The sequence below is a fragment of the Perca flavescens genome, chromosome 9 (genome assembly GCF_004354835.1).
Source record: "Perca flavescens isolate YP-PL-M2 chromosome 9, PFLA_1.0, whole genome shotgun sequence".
Taxonomy (NCBI): Eukaryota; Metazoa; Chordata; class Actinopteri; order Perciformes; family Percidae; genus Perca; species Perca flavescens.
In genome coordinates, this window is record NC_041339.1 from 2,780,680 (window position 1) to 2,795,254 (window position 14,575).

Genomic DNA, 14,575 nt, shown 5'->3' on the forward strand with positions numbered 1-14,575 from the left:
TGCATTCTAACATATGCTTGATTTAAAAAAAAAAAAAAATATTTAATCAATTTTCTACTGAGAAAGGCACAATATTAACATTACACATCACAGATTTAGCCATTTCTTTCTTTTCTTTTTTTTTAGCCCCCCTATGCCTTAACACACATACAAAACTAAAACCAAACAGTGTATACCTTCCCCCCGCCGTGGCGTCTCTCCCCCCCCAAAACAAAAGATTAAAGACTATCACCCTGCACCCTTTCTTTATTTAAAGTGTACAGTACCAGTCAAAAGTTTGGACATGCTTCGTCAATGGGAAAGCGTGTCCAAACTTTTGACTGCTACTGCATGTTTCATCCCATGCCCGGATAGTTTTAATGCTGGTGCCATGTATTCGGGACACAGACCACTCCATAGAAACAATTTCAAGAAGTGAGTTGGCCCATTGCTGCCAGGTTAAGGTATGTGGCGGCTGCCATCTCAAGGCCAACATCTTCTTAGCTACCGTTAGACCTGCCAATAAGATGAGATCAAACAACTGGAGTCTACGCACATATTCCTGCTAACAGGTGTTTAACTAAAAAGAACCTTCAACTTTCCAAAAAATTACCTGGATGATCAGAACAACTTCCGCACTGTGAGGCCCATAAAGCAGGTGCACTAGAGACCTAGAAAAAAAGACAAACACTCCAGCAAGTTAGTTGAAAGTCATTTTATTGAACAGAAGTAACTCAAAATGAGTGCGTTAAACTGTGGTTCTTCATGTTAAAGCATTGAAGCTCATCATTGATAAAGTGCACTTTCAGTTTACAACTAGATGGAGACTCTGGATTCCTCTCCTCCTTCCCTCACACAGATCCCAGCTCTCCTAGGTAGAACACTATCACAGTAAGATATATCAGACCAAGTGCAACGACTGAGCGTTCCAGTGAGGGCGAGTGCATAAGTGTTGATGGAAGATCAGCGTGTTAAGAGTCTCTCTTTTCTGTCACGCAGGTCTAAAATGTGTCATACCATTCCTGCTACGGTTTTCTATCCTGGCTCAGTTTAACCCAGAAAAAAAATAAATAAATAATATAACAGATGGTGAGAAATCTGATTGAATATGTAATTGAGTGATTGTAAAATAGCACAGTATTTCCTTAATAGGGTTTCATTTTATGGTCAGCATTAAGCTAAAATCATTTGCCATGAGTGTCTTTACATTTTAAAGATCTTCACTTTAAAAAAATATTTTCCTATTTCCAGAAGTGTTTCTCTACATAATATGTACAGCTGTATCTTTACAAAGAAAATAATGCTCTGTTAAAGACTGTTGCATGGTCAGTATCGACTCCAGTTTGGCACGTATTCCTCGTGATTTCACCCAGTAACAGACTAAACGGAAGAGACGGCAGAAACAAGTTCATTCAAAACCCAGAGTTTCACTATTTTCACTTTAAAATTCTGCCTTTCCTGAATAGACACAGACACAACGCTAGCAAATGAATCCTATTCCTACCTCTTATTTATAATGAGATGCATTTGAAATGGTAATTCTGCTGATGTGCAGCAAATAGGAATGGCATTCACATGAAAACAAGTAGTTTGATGTCACACTATTCCACAGGGCGTGGCCACAGACCCTGGGGAATGATCCAAAGAGAAAAAACATCTACAGTACAAGGGATATCGTATGAATCAACATCAAGGCTTAAATGGGACTCCTATGGGACTTAGGATTCCAATGTGCTACATATGACACACACAATTTACGGCATCAAAGTCAGAGACAAACCAAGAGAAAACTACTAAGCTGTAGTTCAGCATGGGAATGAAAAGAGAAAGAAAAGACAATGTTGGGTAAGGTTATAAAAATAAAAATGGAGGAAAGAACGCTGTAGCTAAGCTAACATCCTAGCAGGTAGTGTGCATTGCACATGGTGAAGGGGGTGGGGGCATTTACTTTGAATATTACAACCACACAAACACACAGCACTGGGAAAGAAATTAGCCACTTAAGAAACACATCTACTACTAACATTTAAATGTACTTTATATTAGTGTCACTGGGAACTCCCACACTGGACACCTTCACCTCTTATTGCACTATTTTCACTTTTTTATGTCAAATCGAAAGATTGGGCAGTTCAGGGTTGGGTCTCACTTGCATCATGTTAACATGTCTTATCTTATCATTTAACATGTAAACTTTTAACAATTAAAAATATAACCTATACAATTTTATTTTCCTATTAAAGCTGGGGTAGGCAGTTTTCTGAAAAAAAAAAAAAAAATACCACAATTTCAAAGCCCGCAACATTTTCTCACAATCTCCGACAATATTTACGTGTGTTTTATTGCGTTTGTCAGACTCTTACAAACTTTTTTTTAATAAGTCTGCCGTAATTTTGTTGGGTTGCTTTGCAGTGAAGGCAGTTGTTGCCAATGCTGGAATAGCAACTTTTTCTGCAGGATCTTCCGTTATTGAATCAGCGTTTCAGCATCTGAAGAGACGTGCACCTGCATGTGTAGAACAGCGACTAGGAACGCCCTCGCTCTAGAATGTGATTGGCCAAAGTCTTTCGTCACAAGCTAGGCTTTTCTAAAGCCTAAAAAAACAAAGCCAATAGTAGGTGCAGAAGTCCTCAGACCACTTGAATTGCAATATGTTAAAAGACTATTATAGAATTTTTGCTCAATGATGCAAAACAAAACTGCCTACCCCAGCTTTAAGTTGTGTATTACATACACAGTGTCCTTCACACACAGCTTAGACAAAAGAGTCTTAACATACAAAGCTCTCAAAAGAGCCATATTACACATTAACCTTCATTATTTACCAGTCTGCACTAAAAAATAACAGAAATAAATATGTTAAGTACAATACATATGGGTTTTCTATCTGGATGAAAACGTATAAAGATTCAGCTGATTTGAATGGAGATCCATCTGACAGAGAAAACAGCAGGATTTCCTTTCGTGTGTAGTGTTGGAGCATGTGGCTCAGTTGGATTAAGTGTTGATCATATCTGATTATCTGACACGAGTTAAAGCACACACACAGCGCCTCACAGAGTGGTTCTCTGTGGGGCAAAACAACCTCTGTACTGTCAACAGTTTCAGCTGTTGACAGTACCTTTTTTTTTTTTAAGCTTGTGAGTGCTCTCTAATTAGTGCTCAGATATTGCTTTAAACCATTGAAAATGCATGAAACCTATTATACAGTGTTTGTCTCCAACTTGATTCACTTCTCATGCATCTGCCAGAGACAGGAACATAGCAAAGGTGCTGGGGAAAATAGCCCTAATCAAAAGGAACTAAACATGGAAGAAGACCTTATTTACATATAAATGATTTGAACAATTTCTGAAAACAGTCTGTGTTGCACCAGACCCTTCAACCCAACCTTGTATCTGGTAGAGAATCACCTCTGCAGGCTCCTCCCACCAGTGTACACCTAAGCATGTGGGACTCCATGTGAACATAGACTCCTTTTTTGTTTTTGTCATGCTGTTGAGCATTTTTTGCTTTTGTTTTTTAAAGTGCAGTCCAGATGCAGGTGACTAAAAAGGCAAGAAGCAAGTTACACAGAGAGAGTGAGAGAGATGAAGCAAAGGTAAAGCCAGAGGCTGGGGATGGGACAGAGGATTGGCACAAGGTTGGACTTGGAGGATGGGAACAGGATGGGATGGAGATGGCAGGAGTCTGGGTCTGTTAGGCTGAAGGTAAAAAAAAAAAGAAGAATAAAAAGGTCTCATCCTATTTTAGTCTTCTCCTGTGTCCCTGATCCAGCTCCAGTCACTCCCTGGACTGGTAGAAGAGGATGTATCCTGACTCAGAGTTCTTGGAGATGTCTGAGGTAAGCCCGTAAAACTCCTCAATAGCCTGGGCGTCAATTTTCTGCACAACACAAGCAAGATGGTGCTTACTGATGGTCAAGAACAACAGTGAATGTAAACGTACAGCAAAACAGACGAGTCAAGTGACGCACCTCCACAATGTCATCATCAAACAGCAGCCAGAAGCCGTGACTCTTCACGATGGTGATGTAATGGCCTCTGTTTGGGCCGCTGATGAAACAGAGGCAAACAGTGAGTCTCGGTTGTAAATATGCTCCCACACTGGACTACATCTGTCTCAGCTTCCTGCAGGAGCTGCTGAAGTCATGTGTGCAACAGAAATGCAGAACACAGTTTGCCCACACAAATTTTCGTCGTCGTCATAATAGGATTTCAAAAATAATCAATGTTAAAGAAAGATTCACGACATTTTCATTTTTTAAATATCATTGATAATTATTTTGTAATACATACTGGAGCACCTAATCATCTTTAGGTCTAAATAACAAATTCTGTTCAGGGGAATTTGCTTCACAATTTGCCCTAAAAGTGATTGTGATGTCACATTTATGTTAAAGGTATTCTTCAGCTATTCAGGTAATGATGCAATAATGCAGCAACTCTGTTTATGAAGAAAAGAAGATAACTATGCCAAGGAGCCACTCATGCTGCTGTTTTTCAAGGAATAGTTCAACATCAACATGCTTATTCACTTTCTTCAATCAATGAGCCCTATTTTACAGTCGGAGGACCACCAGCTAAAACCTGTTTCTCATGGAGCTCAATTAATGTGAAGTCGGATCAGTGAGCCTGCAGAAGCTTAAGGGGATTAAAAGTCTTGAAACATGACAATACGATATATCTTTACATACCTAGTTGGTATCAAGTGTGAACGCACTGACTCACATCAAGGTCTTTTATTTTGGACTGGTATTTGGCATAGCGTACCTGCCACAGTGAACCACCACAGCTACGAGATCGTACATGCGATCCAGGTTGACTGCATCCCCGGACGTGTTGAACAGACGGAGTTCTAAGGGGAACACCACTCGATAGGACAGCTTGGTGTAGCGGTGCAGCTGCTCCATGTACTTAAATCTCTTCAGGTGTAGTGCCAAGATCATAGGAAGCTTCTTGACGCGCATCCTGCGGAGAAGCACACATGCTCAGAAAAGTGTAGGGTGACACATGGCGGTGGTGTTAAGCTCAGTGCTTTACTGACCGCTTCTGTGCTTCCTGCTTGCTGCAGCATGCCTCACAGTAGTATTTGTATTCACTGCACAACGTCTCTGTGTTACTGAAGTCCCTGGAGGGGAGAGCACGCCACAGGAGGGCTTGGTTATTCAATCTCATTCAGACCAAAGGGAAAGGGACTGTCGGCCTTTTAACCATGACTGAACGTGTAATAAATCAAATCTACCTGAGGCAGTGTGTTATCGACGTGTTCTGCTCCACATCCACAGATAGATCTAGAAAATCTTCATCTTTGCTGCTTACCTGTCAAAAGAGAAAGAGAGAGAGAGACCATAACGTAACTAAACTGGGGGTTTTCTTCGACTGAGCCAGTGAGGATAGTCCTGTTGTGCTGTGACATAACGCCCCCCGTGCCCACACCTATACACACACAGACGGTCTTTGAAATGCTGATTGTACCGAGCAGCTTTTGTCTCTGCGCACTGCAGCGGCGTGGTGTCGGCAGGGGTTGTTCAGGGCAACCCCTCCCACTCCTCGCCCTCAAAATTGTGAAGACAAAAGCCTCCGCCAGCCATGACGTACAGCGGGTTGCCGGAAGCCCACCGGGTGTGTTCAGAGCATTTTTTTTAGGTTGTCTTGTTGCATCTCTGCAAAAGGCTAATCCCTTTTCCAGACTTACTCAGGACAGATCTGTTTTTCAGGGTGACACCGAGCCGGGGACAGATAACAACATTAAATATACTACTCTCTAAGAAACACTCAATAGGCGAATAAAGCAGAGCCCCACACACACACCCCCACACACACACACCCCCACACCCACACACACCCCCACACCCACACACACACACCGTTTCACAGTTGAGGCAGCGTGTCTCATTGGTCAGTGTGCCCTGGAAGATATCGTGAACCCATGTGGGCTCTGTCTTGTTCTCCGCCTCGGTCTCTGTGGTGACGGCGGTGCCGTTGTTCTTGAGGCGCCCGTTCTGCTTTTCCTGCTTCTTCTCCTCTTGCAGGATGTCGGCCACCGTGTTCAGCAGGTAGTTGAGGAATTCGTGGGCATCCTGTTGCATGTAGTTGTCGAACAGATCTGGAGTAAAAGATAATTCATAGAGAGGAAATGATAGGGATGTCCCAGGCAAGTGTGTTGGCCACTGATCTTGATTCCAGCCATTTCATAATGATTAACTGAATCAAATATTAGTATAGTAATAGTAGTAATATAATATTTTTGTACATAGTAATTCTGCACATTTAGCCTAAGGCAGGCCTATATTAAAATCACTCAAAGCTATTTTTTTTTTTGTTAGACAGCTGAATAGCTTTGTGTTGAGTAATATATGGCCTGAATCACAGCTTCCCTTTAAAGAGAAAGTTTTATTTGCTTTCTGACAGAGAGTTAGATGAGAAGATCGATACTACTCTCACGTCGGTCTGTTTAATATGAGGCTACAGCCAGCAGCTTGTGAACTTAGCATAAAGACTAGAAAGAGGCAGAAACAGTTAGCCTGGCTCTGTCCAAAAGGAACAAAATGTACATAGCAGCACCTTTAAAGCTCACTTTTTTAACTTAACACATTACAGTATATCTCGCTTGGATCAGTAACTTCCTGGAGTCTTTGCTGGTTGTCTAGCAACTACTCCCAGCCAAGTAACAGTCCGGCACTTTAAAGTGCACATATTTCCTTTATTGTGTTCTATATTTTTTTGTGCACGTTATAGGTTTACAAAGTGAAAAAGCCCAAAGTCACCCCCCCCAAAGGGACTTACCATCTCCAACAGAAAACACTGTTCACAAACTGCTCCAAACAGCTCTATTGTAGTCCAGCCTTTACTTCAGAGACAAACGTGGTCACTTTGGAACACACGTTATAATGCTCACCTAGCTGCTAGCGTGGCACGCCCTCATACTCTGCTTCTGACTGGCTAGTAGTCCTTACCTAGGTACTGTCAGGGCACGCCCTCAGACTCTGCTTCTGACTGGCTAGTAGTCCTTACCTAGCTACTGTCAGGGCACGCCCTCATACTCTGCTTCTGACTGGCTAGTAGTCCTTACCTAGCTACTGTCAGGGCACGCCCTCATACTCTGCTTCTGACTGGCTAGTAGTCCTTACCTAGCTACTGTCAGGGCACGCCCTCATACTCTGCTTCTGACTGGCTAGTAGTCCTTACCTAGCTACTGTCAGGGCACACCCTCATACTCTGCTTCTGACTGGCTAGTAGTCCTTACCTAGCTACTGAGCATATGCGCCTCCCAACAAAGATTGTACAGAAGTGAGATGTCTCACTCTGTAGCTGACAGAGAGCTCAACACACAGGGTGAAAAGAGGAGCTGCAGCAATGTGCAGTACAACAATAATATGGTGTTTTTTGAAAATTAAACCATGTAAACCTATTAAATACAATTATGAATCTGAAAATGAGCATAATATGAGCACTTTAAGACATATTTTGCTGATTTAAAACCTCCAGCACTGTGTCATGGCAACGTGGGCAGCGTGTTTAGATGAATGGTGTTGGCTTCCCCTTCGTGACACCAGCGCACAAAGCTCCAGGCAGCGGAGGTCTGTCGAAATCCACCGGATGACGCGAAACGCGTCCGAGATCCGACGGATGACAGCAGACCACTGCTGCCCGGAGCGCCAAGCAGGGAACACTGCCCACACAAAGATGACTCAGAGCTGGTTAAAAAAAAAAAAAAACACCATACAATGCCCACTTGTCGTCTTTTGTTTCCTTGATTTTACATGTTGGTTTTTGTACGCAGTACATTAGCCAGATACAAGGGGTTATTTACTTGGCCAGATTTTGTTACCTTCAGACAGAGCGAGGCTAGCTTCCCCCCCCCGTTTCTAGTCTTTGGCCTAAGCTAAGCTAACTGGCTGCTTTAATTATTTGCCAATTTCTGTCTTGAGAGAAGTCTACAGTACTACAGATCACGTAAATAAAATCAGAAGGCAACACCGATTATACCAACGTCCATACACATGTGTATGTGAAAGTTAAAACAATCTGAAAAGTGAGGAGTGGGGGGAAAGAGAGCAGAAAAAAGACAAAAATGTCCAGAGAGGAGGCAGCTGACCAAAGCTGGATCCCAACAGAGATTGCATTGTTCATTCACATAAAGAGCTTCGTCAATATGGACAGCAGAGAACAGTCAGTCTCTGTCAGTTCCACTCTCTGAATGACCTTAGCTCCAGCATGCCCCTGCCCTTCACCTCCAATATTCAGACTACATTAAAGCCAGCGCTGCTACTCACACGCAATACAAAACCACAACTCTCCACCCTGCGATTGTTTAGGAACATGTCTGTGGAGAAAACAAGAATACTATATAGAAAAAATTATCGTTTTACCAAACAGGTCTACAAAATGTCAGAAAATGGTGAGAAATGTCGATCAGTGTTTTCCAAATCCCAAGATGACATCCTCAAATGTCTTGTTTGTCAAGATATTCAGTTTACTGTCATAAAGGAGTGGAAAAAAACGTAACTAAAAACAAATAGACATTTTAGAAGCTGGAATCAGAGAATTGTTTACTTATTTTTTATATAAAAAAATGACTTAGACCGATTAATTGATCGGTTCTAAATGATTGATCTTTGCAGCTCTAGCGGGGACATTTGGATTTGAGCCCCCTTTAGCATGCTCACCGTCAGACACCAAACCAACCAAAAGACCTAGTTCATGGGACACAATTTTAGTTGTAATAACAAGAAAAGCACAGGTGTAACTAATAAGTAATTAGCCACATGCACACATCATTAGTGGCGTTATTTAGACCTGCTGTGAAAACTGTCCATTGTAGTGTTTTCGTAAGTGTTATATCAAGCAAGTATCAGGTCTGGCAATGCGAGATTAGGTTCACATAGACTTATTGTTTCGGTGACTATGTGAAGAGTTTTGACAATGTGACTTCAGTTTGGACCAATGCATGTTAGCAATCAAAAAAAAAAAAAACTGTCATTTGTGTCTTTTACTGAACCAGGATTGGGCTCTCACCGTTTTCTTTCCGTAGGCGGGAGATGAACTTCTTGGGCGGGATGACGCCCACTTTCTTCTTCTGTGTGGCAATGGAGTGGAAGAGGTCAGCCAGGCATGTGAGCAGGTTCTCCTTCTTCTTCTGCTGGGCTTTGTAAGCCAGCACATTCTCCCGGAAAGGCCGGCAGAAGTAGAGAGCCTGGAGTACCGAGTTACAGTAGCATGTGTTTCCAAACTGAGGAAGGGGGGGGGCAGGTCCAAAAATGAGAACAGAAAGGGGGGTTTCAGTCCATTTATTAAGAGATTATTTGTTAAATGAGCTGGTGGAAAAATACAGATGTGATCAATTGTTTTTATCCATCTGGCAGAGACAGCATCTGAGAAACATGGATGTTTATGTGAATGCCATATTAAGGAATCAAAACATCCCTATATTGGCCAAAAGGCTCACAAACACTCTTACCTTCAGTGCTAACTATCCAGCAGAGGACATGACTCACCTGAGTCCCATGGCAGTTTGTTTTGAAAAATGACACCAGTGTTTTTTTGGCCCTTTGTTAACCCTTGTGTTGTCCTCGGGTCAAATTTGACCCGTTTTCAAAGTTTTTTTTATATCAGAAATATGGGTTTCTTACAACCAAACTGCCCCAAAATAACTTGGACGCACCATACTTCGCAGGTAAAATTAATGATTACTTTCATTGAATTTTTGTTGTTTTATTCAATTTCATAGCATTTGAAAAAAACATTTTTTTAAATGGTTTTAAAACAGTATTTTGACTAAACTTTGACATAAACCTCCTCTGATCTCAACTATTTGTCAAAATAATTCATAATTTCAGCTTTTTTTCAAACTCAAAAATTAGGTATAATGTCATTTAACCCTTGTGTGGTGTTCATATTTTTGTTACACAGCCAATGTTCCCGGGTCTGGTGGACCCACCACATTATTAGGCTTTTAAATCAATACAGCCATAACAATTTATGTAACAATATTTAACAGATGTTTACTTTAGCTCAATTACCAATGATATATACATCATTTATGGTTCGTATTTGCCATTTACCCCTGTGAGATCACATTTATGATCATATGATAATTTTCATTTTTTGTGACAAAGCAAGGAAATTCAATTATAAAAAAGGTAATAAAAAAAAAAGAAACAAGATTTTTTATCATTATTGGTGCTTATTTCATAGAACTTAATCAGAACAGGGAAAGTGTTTGAAATGTAACAACTGTATAACTTTGTGTGGGAATAGCAGGTCCAGAAAGACAACGTAGTTTCATAGCACCTACACTCGGGTCCAGTAGACCCAAACACCTCATATGTAATAGTTATGTGTAAAAGGGGGGGTACGTGTGCAGTCATTGAAAATTAGATATTTTGTATGTTCTTCACAGAAAATGTTTGAGTTAGACAAAATAATAAATAGCATAATTTGTCTTTTAGCAAACATTGAAAACGGGTCCCACAGCCCCGAACATCACACAAGGATTATATGAGATTTACTGACCATGAATTTAAAAAAAATGTTGAAAAGAGGGACAAAAATGTTTAAAAAAATTTTGTCCCCGGAAGGACAACAAGGTAACGGTCGACGGGAAGACAACACAAGGGTTAATGTAGGAGAGGATTTAGTGATACTCACATTGACCAATCCAAAGTAGTGTTCATTGATTGGAAATTGCTCCGGGCCGATGTCTTTCTCCAGAGCAGAGGCATTGGTGCCCTAAAAAAACCAGAGACAAAATATGAGACACAAAAATGTTGTTTTTTTGTCATCATTATTAACATCATCTTATACAACACAGTTCACTCAGTTACTATGGAGAGTTACAAGACTAAAATGAAAGCCTCATTTGCTTAGTCTAGTTTACAGCCAAATGAATATGGAAATGTTGTGTATTAAAAGGACTACCGAGAGTTTAAAGCTGTAGATAAGAGATAAAGCTAAATTAGAGGCCTCTCTTTCGTGCAGTATAATTAATAAAATGATCTTTTCTGCCAAATGCCAATGCATCAATTTCCATTAGAATGTCGTAGCTCGTCTTGAAGTCTTTTCTTGCCAGAAAAAAAAACCTAAAAACCCTCCTATCAAAGTTGGAAAAGGATATGGTCTAAATAGAAAGTCCAAAGTCCAGAGTATTTTGCACCTGATTGCAGAGACAGACCACTTATCTCTTGTCAGAGCCTTTTCACTTGTCAGAGCTCAAAGCTTTCCAAATGAACCACAGCTTTGTTGAGCAAACACAGAAGACAATTTAGTTCGGGTAAGGCTTTGACTTTCAATGACTGTCATTTCTCTCCCGTCAAAGCAGACAGTGAATACCTCTTTGTCTAATTTACCGCTTCCAGTCTGAGCACAAGTCCAAGTACAGTACTGTGTACACTACATACAAACAGATTCTTTCCTTGTGTCAAGTCTTAGAATGCAAACAGTGACCTTTATTATACACAATTTAAGAATTTAAGTTTTAAGAGAATATAGTGGGCAAATTCCTGAAAGTCCATAAATGTTGACACGAAACACAGTGTGAGGAAGATGAAATATCCATGCAACTGCTAGGGACACCTGATGCCACATTTTTGACTTCGGAGCTCCTCATTATAAATAGCAGGCAGCGGCATCATTTATTTAAAAGAAAAAAAGACTTATCCTTGATTGTCTCGAAGAAAACAATGCAGGCTTTGAGTACAGAACTGTGATGGGTACACTGGCAGAAAACAAGAATCCCAACACCCACAGTCTTTGCTCACTTGCTTTGTATTATAAACACGTATTGTTGGAAACCTTTTCTTTAGCTCCGCTCCGCGCTCAACTCAATTATTTTTTTTATCTCCGCGACCAGGTCGCGTAATAGTTGCGCGACACAACAAATCGATAATTAAATTCATTGCCAACTTTTTTAGTAATCGAATATTATCGAATATTATCGATTTTATCGATTCGTTGTTGCAGCCCTACTCACCTTTAGGGGTGGGAATCACCAGAGGCCTCACGATACGATATCATCCCGATACTTATGTCCCGATACGATATTATTGCGATTTTAAAGATATTGCAATATTCTGCGATATATTGCAATATTTTACCTTTTTTACAACTTCAGATTTTTCCCAATTTCAAATGATGTCCCAAAAGGACAATTTTGTCAACATCTGTTGTATCTAAAAATATACATTTCTCTGTTTGTTCATCTCACTTCAATTTTATTGGTGCAAAATGTGATTGTCAAGCAGACAAACTGACCAACACATATATCATAAAAGATCGATACTTGGTGTATGTGTATCGATACAGTATTGCCACAAAAAATATCGCGATACTATACTGTATCGATTTTTTCCCCCACCCCTACTCACCTTTAGTATAAAGTCTTTCATTATGTGCTTTTAAATGTCTGAAAGTCCTTACCAACATATTGCCAGTAATACATGTAATGAATGAGTGTACTGTTGCCCTAAATGTACCAAAAGAAGAAGGAGAGAAAATCAACATAACATTGTGACAAACTTTCCTCACTCAAAACACCATCGGTCTGCAAGCACAAACTTAGTGCTATTGCTGAAGTCCGTCGTGGCCGTGCCATGTATTAAAGCATTTATCTCTTTGCTCCTGACAACAGACATGTAGCAGTTCATGAGCCTACGGGCACATTTCAATCGAATACTAACTAAAGGAGTTACTAGGGGTGGGAATCACCAGAGGCCTCACGATACGATATCATCACAATACTTATGTCACGATACAATATTATTGCGATTTTAAACATATTGCAATATTCTGCGATATATTGCAATGTATTACCTTTTTTCCAACTTCAAATTCTTCCCAATTTAAAATGAAAAATTTTGTCAACATCTGTTTTATCTAAAAAGATACACTTCTTTGTTTGTTCATCTCACTTCAATTGTATTGCTGCAAAATGAGATTGTCAAGCAGACAGACTGACCAACAAATATATCATAAAAGATCGATACTTGGCGGAGTTATGACATGCACAGAGATGAGAAGGGTATGTATGGACTTCTCTAACTCTGGGAGCTATAATATATATATATAGTCCCAATAAGTCGGCGTGTTCCTCTAAAGGAGAATATTTGTTGTGGTTTATGATCGTCTCTCTGGGTTGGTTGGGTAAAACAATCTATTAGAAGATGCCATCTTAGGCTGTGGGAAACTAATGAGCATTTTCCAAGACAAAATGCCAAACATTTACTAGTTCCAGCTTCTCAAATCTCAAGATTTGATGCAATTCTTTGTCATATATGATAGTAAAGTGAATTTTACAAAAACAATGGAGAAATATTTAAACTGATGTTGTGATTTCAACCATAATCACTCAGCCCCGCTGCAAACCGAAGCCCTACCACCTAATGTCTACCCAGGCTGAGTCCATTCAAACTTGACTCGTCTTTAGCAGTGCTGTTACACTTGTTAAGGAGGTCTATCTTCACCAATGTGTCTGTACAACTCATACACATACATAGAACTTGTTCTTCATGGGATGCAGTGTAATAACTCAGTGGATTGCAGACCAGCACTGCAGGCTTTTGACACATTAGTATCCAGTATCAATAAAAGGGAAGGCTTCCTGCAGTAGCACCACATTATGCAATCACAAGCGGTCAAAAGCAGCGCGCTGCTTCATTCACCTGCCAATCATCGGTGATAGCCACACTAATTGTATGTTGTGTCGTATCGCCGGAACGCACCATGTCTCGCGATAAGGAAGGAGCAGTGTGTAAAGGTCTACGATATAATTATGACTATTGAAGGTTTAGCCTGTCTGACCACCGACATCTGATAAAGTGGATAAGTAGTGACCCATTCACTGTGTGTGTGTGTACACACACACACACACACACACACACACACACACACACACACACACACACACACACACACCAAGATACTTACCATATTACAAATGGAGGCGATGTTTCTGACAGTCATTTAGTTCACAGTGTCCTCCTCGCCGCCATCTTTATAAAAAAAACATGATTTCAGAGCAAGGCGACGCTGAGAAATGAAGTTAATTCGCAGCCGCGGCTGGAGGCCAGACTGCAAACCTCAAGCGTCAGAAAGCGGGCAGAGAGACGCGGAGCACCATGCAGCCAGCACGGAGCTGAGAGTCCCGCTGCACTCAGCGTCGACACGGCTTCATTGTTACACACATCTCAACACCCTACAGCAGGGAACCGCCGAGGCATGAGGGGACGGCGGACAGACCAAGTTGGTTTCAGGCATAGACAGTGGTTGCAGGCAGCAGGTTGTTAGCAACGACCAGGAAACTAGCATGCTGTGTGAGGGAGCGAAGTAGCCCCGCCCACATGAGACAAATTCCAGAGCTCAGATTGGTTCAGATTTAATGAGTTTGATTGACAGGATTATGGAGCCATATAGAGACCTGGATGATCAGATTTAGGTGAACTGCAGCCAATCAACAGCAAGTATTTGACGCAATGCTGTGAGGAAGTTGTAGTTCTTATTTGGGATGAGTTTAAAGAGATTTTGTGGGCTGTATGTAAAACTATGTTGTAATGAAAGAATCCCTAACGATATTTATATAATTTTACATGTATTGATTC

The 14,575-nt window shown here is 40.8% G+C and overlaps 1 protein-coding gene across 1 annotated transcript; it reads right to left on the reverse strand.

Annotated features, from left to right (window-relative positions):
* Positions 1-679: 679 nt before the first annotated feature.
* usp46 (ubiquitin specific peptidase 46) lies at positions 680-14,327 on the reverse strand. Its single transcript, XM_028588314.1, has 9 exons — positions 13,905-14,327; positions 10,632-10,712; positions 9,000-9,213; positions 5,849-6,087; positions 5,224-5,300; positions 5,026-5,109; positions 4,752-4,949; positions 3,956-4,034; positions 680-3,864 (listed from the first exon to the last, which is right to left on the reverse strand). The coding sequence occupies exons 1-9, from the start codon at positions 13,938-13,940 to the stop codon at positions 3,763-3,765; spliced, it is 1,110 nt and encodes a 369-aa protein (XP_028444115.1). The 5' UTR covers positions 13,941-14,327; the 3' UTR covers positions 680-3,762.
* Positions 14,328-14,575: the final 248 nt, after the last annotated feature.